This window comes from Cervus elaphus, chromosome 9 (genome assembly GCF_910594005.1).
Source record: "Cervus elaphus chromosome 9, mCerEla1.1, whole genome shotgun sequence".
Taxonomy (NCBI): Eukaryota; Metazoa; Chordata; class Mammalia; order Artiodactyla; family Cervidae; genus Cervus; species Cervus elaphus.
In genome coordinates this window covers 22,284,933-22,304,524 of record NC_057823.1, presented here as the reverse complement: position 1 = coordinate 22,304,524, position 19,592 = coordinate 22,284,933, and the positions used below count along the sequence as shown (strand labels likewise).

Below are 19,592 nucleotides of genomic sequence, written 5' to 3'. Positions count from 1 at the left end.
CAGGCCTCATCCGGAATCTCCTCCATCAACTCCCCTGGGGGCTGCCTGGCTGCCGGAGCACATCAGAGGGACCGGAGTTTGGGGGTGGCCCCCGCTCTGCTGGAGCCCCCGCCTGCCTGAGCCTGGGCTCCACAGACAAGGGGCTGCTCTTGCTTCTCGAGCTCCCGACACGCCAATGCCCTCAGGCACGTGCTCCCCATTTCACAGAGTGGGTGAGGGGCAGGACCTGGCTTTGAAAGTGCAAGGCTGGAGGCTACACCTTTGATCACCAGGACCTATAGACTGGGAGCTTCCAGGGGCCGGTCGGTGCCTCCCCCATCAGGTTGGAGATGGGCCCTGCAGGGCCATGTCTCCATTAGACTGAGCCCTTGAAAGCAAGTACATATTTCCCCCATCAGACTGGGTGCTTCAAAGGGCAGGATCACGCCTCCTCCATCAGACTGAAAGCTCCTTAAGTCAGAGCCATGCCTCTCCCTTCAGACTGGAAGCTTATTAACACATGCATATATCTCCTCCATCAGACTGGGAGCTTGCCAGGGCAGGACCATGTCTCTCCCATCAGACTGTGAGCTAAGAAAGGCAGGGCTGTGTCCAGGAGAGTCTGAGGGCAGAGGTCGTCTCTCCTATCAGACTAGGAGCCCCTAAGTTGAGGCAACATCCCCTCCATCAGATCGGGAGATTTCAAGCCCCATCATGGGTCACCCCCACCTGGTCCCCACCTGTCCTAGTGCCTTGGCTCCCATCCCCACTGCAGGTACGGGGACCCCCAGCCAGGGACCTCCTCTTGCTTCTTCCTGATGTCCCAGCCACCGTAAGCATATATTGAGCACCTACTGTGTGCCATACAAGGAAATATCATTTGGTCATAAAAAGAAATGAAACATGGGCACGCCATAATTTGGATGAACTTTGAAAACGTGATGCTCAGTGAGAGAAGCCAAGACACAAAAGGTCACACTGTGATTCCATTTATATGAAACTTCCAGAACAGGCAAACTCCAGAGACAGAGACTGGGCTGATGGTTGCCAGGGATTGGGGGTTGGGGGGGAGGGTCTGGGAAGAACCGGAAGTGACTGCTAATTTCAGGTGGAGATTTCTTTGGGGGGTGAGGAAAATATCCTGAAATTACTGATGGTCACACAGCCTTGTGAACATACTAAAAACCCATGGAAATATAGTTTGAGTGTGTAAATTGTGGAGTATGTGAATTATATCTCAAAAATCTTTAAAGCACCCAAAACAGTGTAAGGCAGTAAGCTCTCAACAGTGGCTGGCTGTTGTCCCATTTCACAGACAGGAAAACAAAGCCAGGTCACTTAACACGAGGTCACATAGGCTGGGATTCCAGAAACAGAGCGCCACCTGGGAGGAGACCTGGAGAAACCATCTCTGGGACCCTGAGTGCTGGGGGAAGGGAAGTTCCCTCAGCCCAGGACCCCAGACCACCCACCTCCTTGCCTTTGTCCAGACCGTGCCCGCCTCCTGGCTTGGCTCCCATGCTCCCCATTCCCCTAATTAAAAGGAAAAACCCAAGAGGTTACGCGGCTATTCAAGGTCACACTACCACAGGGTTTTGGGACCCCTAGCCCGGCTCTCCCCTTCATCCACCGCCTCTCGCTCCCCGAGCCCCCTCCCTGCTCCTGCGGTGGGAGTTGGGGCAGCCCCAGGAGAAGCCGGCTCAAAAGCACAGGGAAGTCAAACGCCGTTTGATTCTGCCTCCAGGGCCCCTAATTGCTATTCCTGACACACACTGTAATTAGAAGGTCCCTTTCAAATATTTATACCTTAGACATCGTGTATTTATCTGACAGGGAGAGGACTCGGATTTGATGAGATCTGTCAACAGCTCATCCTGGAGCCAGGGAATTGCCTTGCGGCTGACAGAAAACAGGACAATTACCCGCTGTGCTCCCTGGCAGTCCCCAGGGATGCTGCCTCGTCGCTGACGCTGAGGGTGGGGTGGGGTGGGGGGGTGTGAATGCTCTTTGGGGAGATTGGGGAGGACCAAATTCAACAGGTTTGTGTCCAGCGACTCAGCCGAAGCAGGAAAGGGAAGGGGAAGGCATCCGGACACCCCTGCTGCTGTGAGGGACCTTGCCTTGCTGGCTCTGGACCTCAGTTTTCCCATCTGGAAAATGGGGCTAACAGTGCAGGGGAGATGGAGAATCTCTGGCTCTGTGAAGAGACCTGATGGGTGTTGAATGCCACTCCACGCCAGGCCATATCATGGCACCTGGGTAGAACTAAGCTGTGAGGTGTCTCTCCCTTCTCTGTTCCTCCTTGGTTTCCCCACGGGGGGTGAAAAATAAGTCATTCCCTCCTGGCAATCCTTTCCCCGTTCTCTGAGGGTTTCCTATTAGAAGCCCCATTTTTCAAATCAGGAGACATTGCCGGGGCCCCACTATTCTGAAGGGAGGGGGTGCAGCTCTATCGCAGTGTTAGCTCTGACTCCAGTCTATTTCCCCTCCCTGCCAAGCTGCGGGCACCCGCCCACTCTAAGGGGCTTGGAGAAGGGAGCCTGAAGTCCTACCCTTGCTGACCACCCCTCTCTTATTCTTCTATTAGGGGTCCCTGAATAAGCCCCTCTATGGGGAAAGAAAAAAATGTGTGTCTCTTGGGACTGGTCGGCAGCTCCCTGGGCTCTCTCACTCCCCCCAAATCCCTGTGTCCTCGCCCCCAGACAGCTGCAGCTGCCAAGAGGCAGCCAAACCAGGCGAGACCCCCCCCTTCTCTCATTTCTGCTCCCTCCCTCCCTCCACCCCCAGAAGCCACAAAGGGACAGATGCTGAAGACACACGCCAGGCACTGATACCATCTCCCTTCCCCTGGCCAGCTGTCCCAACCCCCTTCCCCCATCCCGCAATGGGTCCCTGGGGGGAGGGGGACAGAGGAAAGCCCTCTTGGGGGAGGGGAAGCCAGAACCCCTTCCCTTCTGTCCCCCCCCCCACTTCCTCCGGCGGCGGCGTCGATATCCATTTTAGCCAATGACCTCTGGAACAGTTTCCACACCCCCATTCTCCTGGTCAGTTTCGCTGCCAGACCCTGGTTCAATTTCAGCCCTCAATAGCGGTCACTCTCACCCCCTCTGCTGGTCAATTTCACCCCTTCTCGCGGTCAAGTCCAGCCCACCCCCTTTCCTGGTCAATTTCCACCTCGCCTTCCTCTCGTCTTCCCCACCTCAGCACCTCTTGCTCTGCAGAGCAAGGTCAGCGCCTGTGGGTTCCCGCCTCCCGCGCTCCTCGCTCGCTCCTGCCAGCCTCGGTCCTCCGGGTCACTGTCCAACCGCCGCGGCCGTGGCCCCAGCGACTCCCGCTGCGCATCCCCCCACTCCCTCCGCGGGCAGCGGCTCTCCTCCCTCCCCAGAACAGCTGAAGGTCTCAGTCACCTCGGAGGGGCGCTCAGGGGGAGGGGAGGGGGCGGGGGAACCCGCGGAGGGGGGAGGCGGGGAAGCCTTGACGTCCCTGCCCTGGACACGGCCCGGGGCTGGTAGGGACTGGGGCTCCCGCCCGGCCGAGCGCCCCCTCCCCAGAGTCCCACCTCCCGGTCGCGCGCCGGCGGCGGCCGTGAAAGTCTCTCCGAAAGCGTGAAGGGGGATTGGAGGAGATTTTATTTCCCTTTGTGCCCGTGACTCGGGCCGAATCGAGGCGGCGGGGCCGGGGACCCCGGGCTTGGGGCTCCCCCCGGAGAGGCGAGGAGCGCAACAAAGGATGCGCCCCACCGGGGTCACTGTCCCCGCGGCCCAACTTTGCGCGCGACGCCCGCTCCCCCGGGGAGCCCGCCCGCTGCGTTGAGAACCCAGGCGTTCGGGCTGAGCCAAGGCTGGGGGCGTCCGCTGGCGGCGCTGTCCCCGCCCTCGGCTCCCAGGAGGGGGATTCCAGAGCTTCCCGGAGGCGGCGGGTGGCCGCGCCGCGCACAAGACCGCTCTGCCCGCGGAAACTCCGCGCGCTTCCGCGGATGCCCCTGGCTCCGGCCGGACTACCCCGCGCTCGGCGTTCAGGGCCCCGCGCGACGCCCGCTTTCCACGCCGTTCTTCCAGAGCTGGGCTAAGGTGCAATTTTGCTCCTCCTTTCCCCTCCCTCCTCTCGTCTCCTTCTCCTTTTTATCCCCTTTTCACCCTCCTCTGAGCGCAGCCAAAGGGCACACCTGATCTTTCTCCTCCTCCTTCCCCTCCTACCTTCTCCCTGGGGACCCTGCCGAGGAAGAGGGCCCAGAAGAGGGCATGCGGGTCCCCCTCTGACAGTGGCCAGGTTTGGGGTGACACGCGCTCAGATGGCCAAGTGGCTCCGAGACTACCTGAGCTTTGGCGGTCGGAGGCCCCCTCCGCAGCCGCCCACCCCCGACTACACCGAGAGCGACATCCTGCGGGCCTACCGAGAGCAGAAGGATCTCGACTTTGAGGACCCCTACGAGGACGCCGATAGCCGCCTAGAGCCGGATTCCTCCGCGGGGCCCGGGGACTCCAAGGGCCCTGGAGACGCTAAGTACGACTCGCCAAAGCACCGGCTCATCAAGGTGGAGGCAGTCGACATTGCCAGAGCCAAGGCCTTGCTGGGAAGCCCCGGGGAAGAGGTGCGTGGCTAAGTCCCCTAAGCTCCGTGGGCCCCGGAGACTGGGTGGGGAGGGCCAGGCTGGGACCCCCACCCTGGATTTTGGGGAGCTTGTTTAGGTGTTACCCCAGGGGCAGACCAGGGCACCAGCCCACTTCCCCCAATCCCCCACCTGCTTGGCAGTTTGATGTCTGTCTCCTTTCAATGCACAGCGCTTGTTGCCCGCCTCCCTCTTCATTGGCTTTGTACCCCTTTCCTCCAGCTTCCTAAGTCCCCACTTCTGGATCCCTTCCCCCAGCTTCCCTTCCTCTTAGAAGCTGAAGGGATCTCCTCAAACAGACCTGAGTGAGTCAGTTTCCTATGGGGCACTTCAACATCCTCACCACCGCTCTCCACCCTGCCTCTGTTAACACTCCCATTTTACAGAAGTGTAAACTGAGGCTCACAGAAGAAAAGTGGCTGGCCCAAGGTCACATGGCTCTAGCTTGTTTAGAACTTGAACCAGACTTGATTCCAATGCCCATACTTTTTTTTTCAGTATTTTTTTCTAAATGATCAGAAGGTCCACCACACACCATCAGCAGAGACAGAAAAGACTTCAGGGGGAATTATGGGAGGCTGTGTCTTGTAGTGGGGCTTCCCTGGTGGCTCAGATGGTAAAGAATCTGCTTGCAGTGCAACCCGGGTTCCATCCCTGGGTCAGGAAGATCCCCTGGAGAAGGAAATGACAACCCACTCCAGTGTTTTCACCTGGAAAATCCCATGGGCAGAGGAGCCTGCCTGGTAGTGGTTAATGGCACAGAGAAAGGTAGGAGGAGGCAGGGACTCGGGGAAGCAGACAACCTAGGCTCAAACCCTGCCTCTGACTTAGCAGCTTTGTGACCCTGAGCAGGTCACTTGCCCTGTATGTGCCTTGGTTTCCTCATCTGTAAAATGGGGATAAAGTACTTACTGCGTGTTGGTACTACCAGTTAATATATTTGAAGTCTTTTGGAACAGTACTGGCACCTGATAAACATTAAAATGATTGAAGGAGGGAGGTAGGGGTCAGAGGAAGAGAGCAAGGGATGATCTACTTGCAAACACTTGTGGGTGGAAAAAAACCCACTTGCTTGGACAGGGTGTATCAGATAGATCAGAGACAGCAGGCAAGAGGTGTACTGTACCCATGCTGTCCCCAGCATGGGTACCCAGAGCTAGGCTTGGTCCCCCTGAGTCCTTGACCCCCTCTCTTGCCTTTCTCTGTCCAGTCGAAAGTCGACACCGAGTACTCGGACCCCTTTGATGCCCAGCCCCATCCACCACCCCCGGATGATGGCTACATGGAGCCCTACGATGCCCAGCGGGTCATGAGTGGTGAGTGAGCAGGGCTTGGAGGGAAGGTGACAGGCTCCCAGGTGGGAGTGGGAGCTGACCAGTGTCCTTGGCCTCCCAGAACTGCCATGCAGGAGGGTGCAGCTGTATGACACCCCCTATGAGGAGCAGGACCACGAACTGGGAGATGGGCCCCCTTCAGGGCAGAAACCTCGACAGAGTCGGCTGCCCCAGGAGGATGAGCGGCCAGCAGACGAGTATGACCAGCCCTGGGAGTGGAAGAAAGACCATATCTCCAAGGCGTTTGCAGGTGCTTCTCTTACCCTGACTTCTGAAGACCTGTGTCCCTCTAGTTTCTGCTTTGGTCATATCCCCTGTTTCAAAGAACAAACTAAACCTCCATCACCTGTCACTTTGGTAGTTTGTTAATTCTCACTAAAGTGTGAATGACTGATAGTCATAAGTTTGTCTTTCCAGGAAAACCTGTATCTTCCTTGGAAACTGAAACCCCTTTAGTTAATCTGTTTATTTTTATTTTATCTTATTTTATTGACTATGCCATAAGGCTTGCAGGACCTTAGTTCACAGACCAGGGATTGAACCCAGGCCTTTGGTAGTGAAAGCGTGGTCTTAACCACTGGTCCGCCAGGGAATTCCCTGAAACCCCTTTTCGAGTGCGAATGGAACCTACTCATTCTGGTCACTATAGTGCAGGAATAGGCTTGGTGTCAGGACTAGATCTGGGTTTGTGTCTCTTATGTGGGCAAATGACTTTATCTCCCTGAGTCTCAGTTCTCTAACTTGTACCTATTGAGTAAGGCACTTGTAAACTGAGTGCTAAAGTACTCAATTACACAGGAGCTTTGGGGAAGAGAGTAGCATTTCTTAGAGTCAGTTCCTGAGTTGGGTAAGCTTGGACAAGTCTCTGAACCTGTTTCCTCTTCTGTAGAAAGAGGAATAATAAGATCACCTAGGGCTTCCCTTGTGGATCAGCTGGTAATGAATCCACCTGCAATGTGGGAGACCTGGGTTCAATCCCTGGAGAAGGGAAAGGCTACCCACTCCAGTATTCTGATCTGGAGAATTCCACGGACTGTATAAGTCCATGGAGTCAGAAAGAGTCAGACATGACTGAGCAACTTCCACTTTTCACTTTCAAGGTCACCTTTAAGAAATAAAATAACTTGGTCCAGGAAGAGTTGTGCGAAGGCAGATCTGCCCAAAAAGGTGTATAGTTGTGAGGGAAATTGGAGTTGGTGCCTCAGTCTACCAGTCTGTAAATTGGGGGTGATTGTTTAGTTCTGGGCTTTCCTGGTCGCTTAGACGGCAAAGAATCTGCCTGTAATGCGGGAGACCCAGGCTTGACCCCTGGTCGGGAAGATCCTCTGGAGAAGGGAATGGCAACCCACATCAGTAGTCTTGCCTGGAGAATTCCAAGGATAGAGGAGCCTGGTGGTCTACAGTCCATGGGGTCGCAAAGAGTCGGACACGACTGAGCGACTAACACATTCTACATTCTGTATGACTTGGCCAAAATCTCGCTGAACTTCCCACTTGCCCCTCAAGCCACGTCCCCTGCTCTCTGATTTATCATTGAGGGAACTGGCCACCTTCCATGCCACCAGATTCAGGAATGACCACACCCCTTTCTTCTGAAGGCTAATTGGTTGCTCATGTACCAATCCATCCCCAACCTTAAACCCAACCCTTCTTCTGGATTCTGATAGGTTGCCCTAAGCTGGCACCGCCTTCCTACTGAAATCCCATTGGCTTGCTCCTATCCCACCCTCTTGAGATAGGCGGGACTTAACCATTTTCTCTTTAAACCTTCCCCTTCAGTTCAGTTTGACAGTCCAGAGTGGGAAAGAACCTCGGGGTCAGCCAAGGAGCTCCGGAGACCCCCGCCCAGAAGCCCCCAGCCTGCAGAGCGCGTGGACCCGGCCCTGCCCCTGGAAAAACAGCCGTAAGTGAGGAAGCTGAAGATGCAAGAGCCGGGTTGAATCCCTCCCTGCCCCATACCAGTCACAGATTCCTCGGACCAGGGGGACTGGAGGAACTTGGATTCACTCATTCACTTCATTCATTTCTTCAACTAATCTTCACTGGGTGACAGCGTCTGCTATGCGCTAGACACCCAGCTCGGTGCAAAGCAAAATCAGGTGTCTCCACTCCCTCTGGCATCAGATTCTGGGTTCAAATCCCTTCTCTGTAATTTTTGGCTCTGTGACCTTGGGCAAGTCACTCAACCTCTCTAAAGCTCGGACTCAACACTTCCAAGAGAGTGCCTGCCTCACACAGAATAGGGATTTCCTCCCTTTCCTTGGGTGGGGTTTATCAGCCTGAGAGAGAAGAGACAAACATCATTCTCACCCCCAAGAGATCTTGCGGTGAAAGTGGGAGGATCAGGATTTTGAAGGAGTTTCAACTTTAGGCTGGAATGATGCTCACAAGCTGTGAAAGTCTGGGTGTTCTGTGTTCCTCTGGCCTAGATGTTCCTCAAAGAACATCTGAGCCCTGAGAGCCCAGCCCTGTGAGTACCAGGGTGTGTTTAGCACAGCCATTCCCAAACCTCTTAGGTGGGTGGTACAGGACTACCTAATTAACACAAGCACAGGGGATTTTCTTTCAATACGAACAACTTCTTGGTGCTCATTGGTCTTTGACACTTCGCTCCCTCTGTTTGAGCATGTTAAAGAAAAGTATTATGTAAAGAATGTACAGGTAGGTGGGGATATGTTGCTGTTGTTCAGATGCAAAGTCGTGTCTGACTCTGTGACCCCATGGACTGCAGCACTCCAGGCTTCCCTGTCCTGCACCATCTCCCAGAGTTTGCCCAAGTTCATGTCCATTGAATCGGTGATGCCATCCAACCATCTCATCCTCTGTCCTCTTCTTCTTCTGCCTTCAGTCTTTTCCAGCATCAGGGTCTTTTCCAATGAGTCAGCTGTTTGCATCAGGTGGCCAAAGTATTGAAACTTCAGCTCAGCATCCGTCCTTCCAAAGAGTATCCAGGGTTGATTTCCTTTAGCATTGGCTGGTTTGATCTCCTTGCTGTCCAAGGGACTCTCAAGAGATACAGGATGCAGCAAACCTCATGAAAGTGATGTGCAAGTGATGCAAGTTGGAGGGAGGGGTTGAGGACACCTGGGCACTCAGCTGAGGGAGGCTGCAAAGATCAAAGTCAAGGGTACATGTTGAATTGGAGGGTGGTGGGCCTGGGTTTACCTGCCTTCCAAAGAGACCCTTGTCTGCCTGAAAACCAAGTTCCTCTTGAGAAATCCAAGGGAATTTGTCTCCCTTGTTTGCCTGGATGTCACAAGTCCTTGAATGAGCTGTGCCTGCATCCAGCCTCAGGACGCGTTGGAAGGGGGATCGCCTTCAGGAGACATCTGTCCCCACCCCCTAGGTGGTTCCACGGCCTGCTGAGCCGGGCAGATGCTGAGAACCTCCTGTCGCTCTGCAAGGAAGGCAGCTACCTTGTGCGGCTCAGTGAGACCAGCCCCCAAGACTGCTCCCTGTCCCTCAGGTGAGACCCCAATCCTCGGAGGGACAGAGGGTCACAGGACTGCATGCCTTCGACTGTCAAGCCTTTGACTGAATTCAGCTGGAGAAGAGGAGTGTGGCTCCAGGAGCCAATGGGCGGGATTTCCAGGGCGGATGGACAGAGCTTTCAGGCCAGTGGGTGGGGCTTATGGGAGCCGTGGGCAGAGCTTCTAGGTCAGAAGGCAGGGCTTCCAGAGAGGCTACCGGCATGGTTCTGACTGAGAATGAGCTCTCTGTCACTGGAGGTATGCAAGAAAATGGAAAGGAAGCCATACAGTAAATCTAGAACTTCAGTGAGATGAGGAACTAGGTGTCCAAGTTTCCTCTGGACTCCTCCCAGGTTTAAAAATATATCCATTTGTGTCAATCCAGGGCCAAAACCTCAGTGGCCCTGTAGACGTTTGAGTTTGATACTCTGGTTCTACGTGCTTCTCTGCCTAAGATTCTAAGTGTGTCTGATTACAAAACGCTCCTAAGATTCTACCAGGTTTCTGAGTGTGAGATTCCTAAAAGGTCAAGATTGAAGAGGGTTTGGAAGTAGATTGATATCCTGCTTCTCCCACTTCCTAGCTGTGTGACCTCAGCTAAATCATTCAACCTCTCTGGGCCTCAGTTTCCTCATCTGTGAAACAAAGACAATAATAGCATCCAGTTTGTTGTAATACTACGATTAAAAGAGGGGGAAAAGTGAAAAAGTGTTGAGAAGAATGCCCAGGAAACAGGAAGCACTTAATTCATACTAATGATGGTAACAGAGTCATATCCAGGTTCTATGTCATTCACCTACCAGACGTGTAAAGGAAAGGGACCCTAGGGAATTCCCTGGCAGTCCAGTGGTTAGGACTCCATGGGTGAGGGTACAATCAGGGAACTAAGATCCTGCAAGCCTCATGGAAAAGCCAAAAGCAAAAAAAAAGGGGGGGGGTTGGGGGTCCCTTGATTGAGGGTAACCAGGATGGGTAGCACAAGGGGTTAGGAGGTTTGGCGAGAAAGTGCCTTCTATGTCCTTGGGGAGGGACCTCCGACTGGGAGGAACTCCAGCCTGTCCTCACAGGGGACAAGCGCAGAAGGCATCCCACAGTGGGGAACGAGTCAACAGCTTGATGCCAAGTGGCTGTTAACCAGAAATATTTGGGGATGCCTGGCGCGGTTCCTAGGGTCCTCCAGGGAGTGACTTTAAGGCTGGAGAGTGTGGGCGGGCCTCAAGTGCTGGGTACCCCTTCTGACCTGACCCCTGTCCCCAGGAGCAGCCAGGGCTTCCTGCACCTGAAGTTCGCGCGCACCCGAGAGAACCAGTTCGTGCTGGGTCAGCACAGCGGCCCTTTCCCCAGTGTGCCAGAGCTGGTGCTCCACTACAGCTCCCGCCCGCTGCCCGTGCAGGGCGCCGAGCATCTGGCCCTCCTCTACCCGCTGGTCTCACAGACCCCCTGACCTGGAGCCTCAGCCCTGCACCTGGGGCCGTGAAGACCCCAGATCACTGGCTGCAAACGCTGGAGGTCTTTCCAGTCCTGGGGGAGGCTGGATGGAGAGATCTCTGTTCCTCCAGGCCCTCTTTGGCCCCCTTCTGGATTCTAGGGCCCAGAACTGTGTCTGGAACCCCTCCTCTGGCCTGGAAAATAAATAAGTTATTGTGTGTTTCAAGTGTTCTTTCTGGGAGGGGGAGCTCAACCCCTGAAGGAAGAGGGGAGGCAGACCCGTGGAGACCCATATCTCCAGCTCCATGTTTTTGGGGTGGAGCCGGGGTTGGAGTCTGAATGGCCCACAGGAGGGACCAACATTCAGAGAGCTGTTGACAGGCAGGGAGAGCATGTTATGGAGGCAGATAAAACCTGGAGACAGCAGACGCTGGCTGATTAATAAGATGGCGAAACTGAGGGGGCGAGACTCTTAAGGCCAACCCTGCCCCCACCCCACCCCTCCTTCCTATCCTGGGCCACTGGCCACGGGCTGATGCTGCTGCTGAAAAGGACATCTGTCCCCATGGAAACAGCAGACGTGGGGGAGGGGAGCCAGGCTCAGCTGGTGTCACTTCAAGGTGACAGTTGGGCAGGAGACCCCAGGGGGCTGACAAATGCCAGGAAGCCCCAATCTCTCCCATCACCCCCTAACTCCAATCCTGCCTAGGGAGGGGGTAGACACCAGTTGGGGAGGGGGCGTGCTTCCAGCTCCAGGCACTGTTTGGAAGTGAGGGACATCACTTCTCTGATAATTGGACATGACCCTCCAAGGATGAGAGGGGGAAAGCTTTCAAGCCCCCTCAACAGAGTCGTCCTCCAGGACTGCACCCACCCCCCAGATGACTCCCTAATAGCTCAAATCTCTAGCACTGCCAAATTGCCACGGATACTGCCTTGCTTTCTTCATGAACCGTTATTGGATGTTCTTGGGACAAGGGAGAGGTCTATCCTCATAAAAACAAGGATGGGGTCTCTAGGATAAACTGCTGGACTCTGTGATCCCCTAGGAATAAGTCACATCTTTATATAGTCACTGGGGGGAGGTCTTCTCTGGCTCTCCTGGGTTCTAATTTCTCTTCCCACTTCAAGGAACCCTCTTGACCTTGGCTTCCCAGAGGAGCCTGGGCCAGGAGAGATTCTGACTGCAGAGATGGGGTGAATGGGTCTGGGGCTGGGGCAAGATTTGGGAGCCAGATGCGACTTGGGGGTGGGGCGCTGGGGGAAAGAGATCGAATAGAAGCTTTGGCCCTTCTGATCCTCACTGTCCAGCACCTTCCTTTCCACAGGCCATGCCTCACTCTTCCTTGGGGCTCTCCGGGGCCGGTATAGGACGTTGCTGTAGAGTGGACTGCCTGCATTGGGGGGTGGGGTGGGAAATGACACCAAGAGGGGACAGTCATTTAAGAGAGCCTGGTCCTCTCCAGCCCACTTTCTGGGGGCTTTGTCTATGCCCCTGGGGTAGGGGCCAGCCTTCCCCATCCATTCCCCTTCTCTGCCCCCCAGCCTCACCCTCCCTCCTTCTGAAAGGAGCAGGTATCAAAGCCAGAAGGGGATGCGTTCCCGCCTAGTCAAGCAGATGCAGTTCCAGCTTTCGCCACAAGGGGGCGCGATCGCCAGGGGATGATGGTGCTCTTGGGAACCTTCGGTCCTCTGTTCAGCTACCTGCGCGGTTCCTTACCTGCATCCCCCTTCCGGTAGCGGCGGCAGCCCCAGATCCCGGCGCCCAGAGCGAAAGCGGCCACGGCCACCGCCCCTGCCACCAGCGGCGCGAAGTAGAGTCCTGGAATGGGAAAGGGGATGATGAGCTGGCTGACGGGGGGCGGGGTCGAGGGGTGGGGCGGAGCTGAAGGAGGGTCCGGTAGACGGAGCTCACCTGAGAAGCTCTGGTCCTAGCCAGCCATCTGCAGAGACGAAACCTGCGTCTCAGGGGAGCTCACCTTTGAGTTTAGCATCCTGCACCCCTTTAGGGTAAGAGCCCCTCTACCCCGTGTGGAACCTCAGGGTTCCTACACTTGCCATGCTATGAATTCAGGCAAGTATTTGCTCTAAACCTCTTTCCTCTTCTGAAAAATGAGACTAAGCATGCCTATCTTGCTGGGTTATTGTGAATACATTCCAGACCCGGTAATAAACTCTTTAGATGTAATCACTTTAAATTCATATAATCTGGGGACTTCCCTGGTGGTCCAGGGGTTAAGACTCTGAACTCCGAATGCAGGGGGCCCAGGTTTGATCTCTGGTCAGGGAACTAGACCCCACATGCCAGAACTAAGAGTTCACATGCTGAAACAAGGATTCCGCATGCTGCAACTAAGACCTGGCACAGGAAAACAAATGCATATTTTAAATAAATAAATAAATTCACCTAGTCTGATGAGAAAGCACTATTAGCTGAATTTTGATAACTAAGGAATCAGGCACAAGAGAGTCAAGTCACTAGCATAAGGTCACAGAGGAAGTGAATAGCCAAGTGGGGATGTGCTTTCAGGTCTGTGTAATTGACAGGAACCCCAGCCAAGGCGCTTTCTCCTGTGACCAAAACAAGACCCGGGGTCCCCAGCCCCTTCATCTTGCAGGTTCTGAAGCTGGCAGTGATCCCAGGGTCAGGGGGTGGGGTTCCTATGGGGAAGCCAGCTGTGCAGAGCTGAATCCGTGCCGACCCACCCTCGCTGCCTGACAGCTGCCAACAACTCTCAGCCTGGTGCCTCCGCTGCCCGCCTCTGCTAATTGGTAATTGGCCCCCTTGTCCCTGAGAGCTGAGGGTAGGGGGGTGGGGGGCAGCAGGGCGGCCATAACACACCGCCCTGGAGGCAGGCAGTGGGCGGATCCTGCCAGCTGGAGGGAAACGGGCATCTCTCGGAGCTAGGAGTCTGGGTGGTGCTTCATTTTGCCTGATAGGAGCCAGGCAGGTGCCCAAGGCCCTGAGGAACAGCGGAGAGTGCAAGGCCGCAACAGGCCAACTTGCAAACTATGCAGGATTTGGCCCTTATGTGGGTGTCATGCAGAGTTGGGGAAATGTGTGAATCGGGCTCTGGAGAAAGCTGCCTGCATCCCGGCTTGTGTGGGTGGCTGGACGTGTCTTGGCCCTGGCTGGGCCTTAGCTTTATTCTCTGTGAAAGGAGGCTGCTGGCTAAGCTGATCTGGAAAGTTCCTTCCAGCCTTGGGAGTCAATGGTTTTCTTATTTGTCTGTTTGTTTTGTGTGTGTGTTTTATTTTTGGCCCTGTGGGATTGAAGCCGTGCCCCCTGCAGTGGAAGCATGGAGTCCTGACCACTGGACCACCACAGGGAAGTCCCAACAGTCAATGGCTTTCAATTCTAGATCCTGGAATTCTAGAGTTTTCTGCTCTTACATACTCTGTGATTGCAAAAGGCTAAGAGTTTATCTATTTAAAGTATTTCAGACACTACACTTCTAAGGTTCTAGAATCTCCCATGCCTTTGTTTCAGTGTTTCTCAACCTTTTTTCATTATCACTCCCCTAAGAAGACTTTTTAAGAACCTTCATTTGTTCCCTCATGAAATGTTAATACCACAGATATGCTATAAATCTGTTTGTGGGCTATCTGCACATCTCTGCTTTACACATAAAAGGGTAAGATTTTCTTTGCTCCCAAGAACCAATGTTTACCTCCTTAGGAGTGATAGAGCCCATGGATAACATATGCTGTAATTCTCAGAGCTTAGGATTTATTCCCCTAGGATTCTCAAACTGCAAGATTCTGCTTTATGGTTTGAGATTCTAGAATTGTTTTAGGTACAATAGAACTGAGTCCATATGTCAACCAAAAAACAAGTTCTAGGGTCTTCCCTGATGGTCCATTGGTTAACACTCCATGTTTCCAATGCAGGAGGTGTGGGTTTGATCCCTGATCAGGGAACTAAGATCCCGCATGCCCCACAGTGCAGCCAAAAAAGTATTTTAAAAAAGACAAGTTCTAGATTGTTCATAGCAGTCTTATTTATAATAGCCAAAACCCAGAAGTTACCAAAATACCCATCAGTAGGAAATTGGACTGAGCAGTGGTGATGGAGGGCACTCTACAGAAAAGGAAAAGGATGAGCCATTGCTCCAGACACCAATACAGAGGAGTCTTACAGAGTGTTGAGTGAAAGATGTCAGACACAGAATGCACTCTATGATTTCATTTAAGTAAAATAGGAAGCCAGTTAAATAGATTTATGCTGCTATAAGTCAGAATAGTGGGGGGGATGTGAGGATGGCGTTTATAAGGAGGCATGTATGTGTGTTGAGCAGGGTGGTGAGTACCCAAGTGTGCGCAGGTTGTGAGAATCCATTGCTATGATTTGTGTTGGTGTTGTTTAGTCAATAAGTCATGTCCGATTTTTTTGCAACCCCATGGACTATAGCCCATCAATCTCCCCTCTCCATGGATTTCCCAGGCAAGAATACTGGAGTGGGTTGCCATTTCCTTCTCCAGGGGGATCTCCCCAAGCCAGAGATCTCCCACATCACAGGCAGATTCTTTACCACTGAGCCACCAGCGAAGCCTATGATTTGTATACATCCCTCCAAAATTCATATGTTGAATCCTAACCTCTAATACAATGGTAATGAGAGGTCAGGGCCTTTGGGGGGTAACTAGGTAAAGGGGTAGAGCCTTCATGAATGGGATCAGTGCTCTTATGGTGGTCCGTCCAGTGGTTAAGACTCTGCCCTTCCAAGGCAGGCGGTGCAGGTTCAGCCCCTGGTTGCTGAACTAAAATCCCACATGCAGTGTGGCACAGCCCCCCTCAATAAAAGGGACCCTAAAGAGTTCCTCGGCCCCCTCTGCTACACGAGGACACAGCCAGAAGGTGCGGGCGATGAGCCAGGAAGAGGGCTCTCACCAGAGCACAACCTTGCTGGCACTTTGATCTTGGGTTTCCAAGCTCTAGAATTCTGAGAAATAAATATGTGGTTTAAAAACCACCCAGTCTGTAGTGTTTTATCAGTGATCTAACAGACTAAGATATCCATGAGCTGGCCACTTTCAGCATGTGCATTTCTCTGTATGGAGGATATACTTGAATAACACAGTTTACGGAACTGTTTTGAATTAGAATCCAGAATTATCTATATTCAAGAGTGTTAATGATTGTGATATACTGGAGCAGGGCTGAGTAACTACAACGTGTGAGTCAAATTCAGCCCTCTGGTTTTTTTTCCCAAATAAAATTTTATTGGCACCCAGGCCCACCCATTCCCTTAAGCATGTCTATGGAGACTTTCACACCATAACAGTAGAGTGGAGTCGTCACAACAGAAACTGTCTGGCCTGCAAAATTCTTGCATCTGCAGACTGTTTCTAGGAATCTGATTTAGAGAATTTGGTTGCTAGGAGTTTGAGATTCTAGAAGCTTAAGATTTCTAGAAGTTCCAAGTCCTCCCTGGCTTACACCCCTGCCCCCCACCCCCATGCTCTCATACCTGTCTCCACCAGGAGCTGCGTCCCATTGCCCTGGGCCTCCTCCCAATCAGGGATCTCCACGGTCGCCCCACACACATAGCGTCCCCTGTCACTGAAGCTCATGTGATTCAGCTGCAGGGTGAGGTTGCCAAGCGGCTGCCAGGAGAGCCATCCCTGAGGCCCACAGACATTCTTGCTGAGACTGCCTTTGACAATGTGTGTCTGGCAGAAGGTGTCAACATCCTTGATCCACTCGACACGGAGCCGCTCCCAGGCCTGGGTCCGCACCACCTGGCAGGTCAAAGTCACCTGGCTGTCCTGTCTCACTTGCAAAAACTTGGGTGTCTGCTGCACAGTCAGGCCTGTGGCTCCTTGCAGGACTCGGGGAAAGAAGAAGTGAGTGAGACCTTCATGTGTGTGTGTGTGTGTGTGTGTGTGTGTGTGTGTGAGTGTGTATGTGTGTGTGACTTACTTCCCTAGCCAGCCCACAGGAATAAGGCAGTGAGAGCCTGAAAGCTTACTGTCTGTGTGATCTTTGCAAGGTCATTTCTTGCTGAATCTCCATGGCCCCATCTGTGAAATGGGTATAAGTCTCTCAGCACTTGTGAGATTTCAAGGTGAACTCTATGACATGTCGGCCTCTCAGCCACAGAAAGATTGCCTGGAGTGCGCCAAACCCTGATCTGGACCCTGTGGACACAGACACACAGGTGACTGAGATAGACAGAAGCCCCTCCCCTTGTGGAGCCGGCGGTCTCGGGGGAGAGACACAGGAAGTCATGAAATGAGAATCACAATGGAGGAAAGGCATGGGGAATGGCAAGAGATGATAAGGATGAAATGAGAGGGTGTACTTATAGAGGGTGATCAGGAAGGGCCTCTCAGAGGAGGTGGCATTTGAGCAGGGATGTGAATAGAAAGATGCATTGGGGGCTTGCCTGGTGGTACAGTTAAGAATCCACCTGCCGATGCAGGAGACACGGGTTCGATCCCTGGTTGGGGAAGATCCCACATGCTGTGCGACAACTAAGCCCGTGCTCTGCAACAAGAGAAACCGCTGCAATGAGAAGACCAAACACCGCAGCTAGAGAGTAGCCCCTGCTTGCCACAACTAAAGAAAGTCTGAGTGCAGCGATGAAGATGCAGCACAGCCATAAACAAATAAAATAAATCTCAAAAAAAAAAAAAAGAAGTCAGTCGTCCATAAGGAATGGGTCATGCAAAGGTCCTGAGGCTAGAAAGGGCCTGGTGAGTTGGAGGAACAGGGAGGAGGCCCCCAGGGTTGGAGCAGAGCATGCGAGGGGGAGAGAGGGAGGAAGTGGGATCAGAGAAGTCAGTGGGGCATGGCTTTTAGAGACCTGCGGGCTGTGTGGGTAGGGTATGAGGGAGGTAGGGAGGTGGGTGGGGGTGGGGAAAGGGGAGCAGTGTACTTCAATCTAAGCGTGATGGGAAACCACTGGAGCAGGGAGGAAGTGTGGTCCAGTTAAAGTTTTAAAAATAACCACAGTCATTGCCATGGTGAGAACGGACTGTGATCTTCATGGGGCAGAGATTGGCGGTGGGGGGGGCGAGCGGTCAGAATGGCCGAGAAACCAGGGTCCAGGAGACCGGTGATGGGACCCAGACCCTGGAAAAGAAGAGGTCAGAGTCTGAACAGATTTTGAAAGTTGCCCACAGAAGAACTACAAGACCTGAGTTAGTCACTGTTCCTCTGAGACTGTCGCAACACTGTTCATCGGCTATACTCTAACACAAAATTAAAAGTTTAAAAATAAATATTAAAAAAAAGAAGAACTGAATTGGGAGGGAGGGAAAGGGAGATAGTGGCAGATTTCCAAGGTTCTTAGGCTGAGGAACTTTGTGAATGGTGGCGACTTTAGGCCAAGATGGGGGACGCTGAGGGCCTTCCTTGGAGGTCCAGTGTTTAAGACTTGAGCTTCCTCTGCAGGGGGTGTGTGTTTGATCCCTGATTGGGGAACTAAGTTAATCTCACATGCCACACAAGCAAAAAAAAAAAATCTAAAGATGGGGGATACCGAGTAGAAGAAGCACGGTTAGAGGGGAAAGAAAGAGTTTGCTTTTGGCCATGGGAAGTCTGGGGTACCTGTTAGATGACCCCCCAGGAGGCGTGAGTTGCTGTCAAGTTCCTGGCATTTGGGGTGGAGTTGCAGCTGACCCTAAAGAGAGGAGATGCAGGGAAGAGTAGTCCAGGCAGAGGGAACAGAAGGTGCAAAGGTCCAGAGGTAGGATCGAGCTCGATGTGTTGGGATAAAAAAGGAAGAAAGAAAGAGGAGTCAGCAGACTGGCCATGGGGGACAGAGAGGGAATGCAGAGGAGCACACAGAATAGAGAGGCCAGCAGGGCCAGGTCACACAAGGCTCGTGGGCAGGTCCCAGTGTGCATTTTATCCTAAGGCTCCCTCTATGGATTTTTGCTAGAACGGTTCAACCCTTGTAGACTTCCCTGGGAGCCCAGATGGCAAAGAATCTGCCTGCAATGCAGGAGACCTGGGTTCAGTCCCTGGGTAGGGAAGATCCCCTGGAGAAGGAAATGGCAACCCATTCCAGTATTCTTGCCTGGAGAATCCCATGGGCAGAGGAACCTGGCAGGCTACTACAGCTCATGGGTTGCAAAGAGTTGGACTCTACTGAGCAACTAACACACACAGAGTTCAACCCTTGTAAAGTTCTGAGTATCAGGGAGAGAGACAGGGTGTATTTGGCAGAGCGGAGAGACTAAGGTTTCGAGGGGGCTCTGAACAGGAGGGGCAGGCAGCTGGAGTGACGAGTCACAACAGGATGGGGGCCAAGGTGGGGAGATTCAGATACTCACCCCAGAACTGCACCAGGAGGACCAGCCTTGTGCCCAGGGACCCCATTCCTGGCCCATCAGGCCCCTCTCTCCCAGCTGGTGCCCTGCCACCCCCTTTCCCCTCCCGTGTGACAGACTTCCTGCCACAGAAGCTTAGGTGACACTCCGCCCCCACCACAGAGGCCTAAGCGACACCCAGGCCGGCCGGCAGACATCCGGTGGCCGCGACTGCTGGGGCCCCACTTCCTGTCACCCGTGCCTCAGTTTCCCTCTTTTTTTTTTCAAGGCGGAAGGCAATACATGTATGTGATGGAGATGAAGTGAGTGAAAATCTTCCTAAAAGACTACAGAGGGACCTCCCGGGCCATCCAGAGGTTAAGACTTGGCCTTCCAATGCAGGGGGTGCGGGTTCAGCCCCTGGTTGGGGACCTAAGATCCCACACACCTAGAAGCCGAGAAACCAAAACATAAAACAGAAACAATATTTTTAAAAAATAGACATTTAAGAAT

General features: G+C 53.4%; 2 protein-coding genes across 2 annotated transcripts; one reads left to right on the top strand and one right to left on the bottom strand.

Moving 5' to 3' along the window:
• Positions 1 to 3,427: 3,427 nt before the first annotated feature.
• On the top strand, positions 3,428 to 11,040 carry SHD (Src homology 2 domain containing transforming protein D). The gene is made up of 6 exons (XM_043911925.1): positions 3,428 to 4,570; positions 5,799 to 5,904; positions 5,984 to 6,172; positions 7,702 to 7,825; positions 9,269 to 9,388; positions 10,650 to 11,040. The coding sequence occupies exons 1-6, from the start codon at positions 4,271 to 4,273 to the stop codon at positions 10,834 to 10,836; spliced, it is 1,026 nt and encodes a 341-aa protein (XP_043767860.1). The 5' UTR covers positions 3,428 to 4,270; the 3' UTR covers positions 10,837 to 11,040.
• A 716-nt stretch (positions 11,041 to 11,756) lies between these two features.
• TMIGD2 (transmembrane and immunoglobulin domain containing 2) lies at positions 11,757 to 16,688 on the bottom strand (the record flags this gene model as incomplete). The annotated part of the gene is made up of 3 exons (XM_043913795.1): positions 11,757 to 12,214; positions 12,541 to 12,642; positions 16,292 to 16,688. Coding segments are annotated over 3 exons (837 nt in total), but the record flags the coding sequence as incomplete, so codon positions are not given.
• Between the last annotated feature and the right edge of the window lie 2,904 nt (positions 16,689 to 19,592).

What these genes read in the sequence shown, in the direction of transcription:
- SHD (XM_043911925.1), top strand. Translation starts at nt 4,271, where the DNA reads ATGGCCAAGTGGCTCCGAGACTACCTGAGCTTTGGCGGTCGGAGGCCC. An exon ending in TATCTCCAAGGCGTTTGCAG is followed by an intron (nt 6,173 to 7,701) that starts GTGCTTCTCTTA and finishes CTTCCCCTTCAG; the next exon opens with TTCAGTTTGACAGTCCAGAG. An exon ending in CTGCCCCTGGAAAAACAGCC is followed by an intron (nt 7,826 to 9,268) that starts GTAAGTGAGGAA and finishes CCCACCCCCTAG; the next exon opens with GTGGTTCCACGGCCTGCTGA.